The sequence below is a fragment of the Nicotiana attenuata genome, unplaced genomic scaffold (genome assembly GCF_001879085.1).
Source record: "Nicotiana attenuata strain UT unplaced genomic scaffold, NIATTr2, whole genome shotgun sequence".
Classification (NCBI taxonomy): domain Eukaryota; kingdom Viridiplantae; phylum Streptophyta; class Magnoliopsida; order Solanales; family Solanaceae; genus Nicotiana; species Nicotiana attenuata.
The window spans coordinates 158123-160609 of record NW_017670363.1 but is presented as its reverse complement, the minus strand read 5'-3'; the positions used below and the strand labels follow the sequence as shown (position 1 = coordinate 160609).

The window sequence follows — 2487 nt, the reverse complement described above, 5'->3', positions numbered from 1 at the left end:
AAAAAAAAAAAATCTCCAAGAAAACCTCAACATAACCAACCCCTATATGTCTTTTTAATCAAAACCCCATTTTTGATATATTAAGTTTTCACAACAAAAAACACAACTATATATATATATATTGTCCAAGTTACAAAAGAAATGCCCATGGAACGTTCAAACTCATCAAGAAGCACAAACTCTTCATTCTCAACAACATCAAGAGTAAGTTCTTCATCTTCAGTTTTATCTATACAATGCTTAAAAGGAAGCTCAAAATCCGATGAATGGACCGAAAACATGCTACAAACGGGCGATATTGTGGAGTCGCTTCTGTTAGGGAACATGATTCTAAAATCACCATTCAAAAATGGTAAAAATGGGATTCAAAAGATCATGCATACTTCTTATAAAGCTAAGGAGACTTCAATATGTGTCCGAGTTAGACGCGGATCTGATGAGTCATTCACCGAGTTACAGGTACTGAAATCTGCAATACTTCTGTCTGTTCTGATACCATATTAGAAAAATACGATTTTAATTATATTATGTCTCGATAGGCATGTATCGTTCCGAACGAGTTTGCCGGAAGGAAACAATATATGCTTAGAGCTATTGATGATCCAAACTATGCCGTTGGTTTTGTTGATCGGACAGAAATGGAGTGTTTGGAATTACAAGGTACGTTTATAGTTGACTTTTCTTTGTGTTTGACTTTTTGGTTCTTTTCTACAGTAGTAGTTTGATTACTATTCCTTTGTTGCTGATAAAAGTTGCTTTGTTTCACACGTTTTTCTGGACTTTGTCTGCCTATTTTGCATTTATTTTGAAATGTTTCTATCTTTTTTTTAAAGAAGAGCTTAAAAATTGCATTAGATTAGTGACCATTATCTTTAAAGATTGTAAATAACAATACTTATAAGTAGTTGACCATTTTTTACCACTATTTCGGTCGGTAAATTCATAATAATTTTAAAAAAATTATTTTTGTTATGAAAAAAAAAAATGACCCTAATTTCGACCGATATTGGTTGGTATACTTAAAATTTTTTAATTAAACTTTTTTTTGATAGATAATATGCAAGTCTGACCAGGTCTTGGTCAAAATTGATCAATTTCCAACCGACAACGGTCGAAATTTTTATATGCGTCAGATATAACAGTGTTTCTTTATTGTGAGACCACTTTTTCCGATCGATGGTGGTCGGTATCTTTGTGTGAAATTTTTTACTTAACTTTTGCAACCAATTTACATATGTTTCCGACCGATTTCGGTCGATATGCTGTGGACGGTTTTTGGCAAATTTCTAGTAGTGTTTGTATTCATGAATCGATTTAACTCATATTTTTCTAGGTGTGTTGTGTAATGAGACACATTTCTTTTCATTTTTTTAAGTTTTGGTGAATAGAATTATCTGATATTTCTCGATATTCACTTGATAGATTAGTCGTGATGATCATATATATAAGATTTGAGATGAGAACTAACCAAACTAAGTTGATTCATGAGAAATTAGGAACTATCGAATTTTGACAAAATTAAATGAGTAATTACTCAACATAAAACATCTTATTATTGAACTGAATTATTGCATATTTAGTATTCCTAAGATATAGGAGTTGTTGATTTTAATTTGACGAACTACCAGAAATTGAGAAATTTTATTTCAAGAACGAACTTTTTGATTCTTATTACGTTTTTTTCTTCTTTTGAATAGTATACCATTTTCAAGGAACTTAATTTTGTCTTACTTAGGTCAAATGTTCATATTATGTAAAACAAATAGAAAGACAATGTAAAACAAATTAATTAAGGATGCAATTTAGTTATATCCTTCGATAGTGTAAAGAAGTTTTTTAACTATTAATGAAATTTAAGCTGTTGTAAATAGTCAATCGTGTAATTTTTCTGACTACTAATAATTCCAATTGTTATGTATTAGTTGTAATTACTCTTTAAAGGACTATCAATATATAAAAGTGAAACGCTCCATTTACTTGCTGAATATATATTAAGTATTTATTTTTCTTAAGAAATATCCAAGAATATGCGCCCAAACTGGCCCGGACACCACGGTTATAAAAAAAAAAAAAAAAATTATCCAAGAATATGCAGTATGCAATGATATATCTTTCACTTAATTATCTTATCTTCTAATACATGTTTTATATCTTCAATCTTAGAATTAGTTATCGAATGTTTTCTTATAACACCAGCTACTAATATCTTGTCTACCATTTCGAAAATTGAAAATGAACAAACTTGTGAGAATACACAAAGTTTTCAAATGTTTGACAAAATCATTTAAAAATCCAAGTTGGAATTATTTAATCCTATATCACTTTCAAGGCCTTTTCTTTTTGTTGGTAAGTTATATTTTTCAGAAAATATTATTATTAAGGTTGTTGTCATGCATGCCCTTTGACTAGGTATTTTTCTAACCTCTCAATGATATATATATATATATATATATATATATATATATATATATATATATATATATATAT

The 2487-nt window shown here is 28.9% G+C and overlaps 1 protein-coding gene across 1 annotated transcript in view; it reads left to right on the top strand.

Moving 5' to 3' along the window:
- Positions 1-6: 6 nt before the first annotated feature.
- Positions 7-2487, top strand: part of LOC109238383 — a 6285-nt gene continuing 3804 nt past the window's right edge. The window contains exons 1-2 of the mRNA XM_019404821.1: positions 7-459; positions 540-660. Of these exons, the coding sequence (XP_019260366.1) occupies positions 142-459; positions 540-660 (439 nt within the window). The 5' untranslated portion in view covers positions 7-141. The remainder of the gene's footprint in view (positions 460-539; positions 661-2487) is intronic.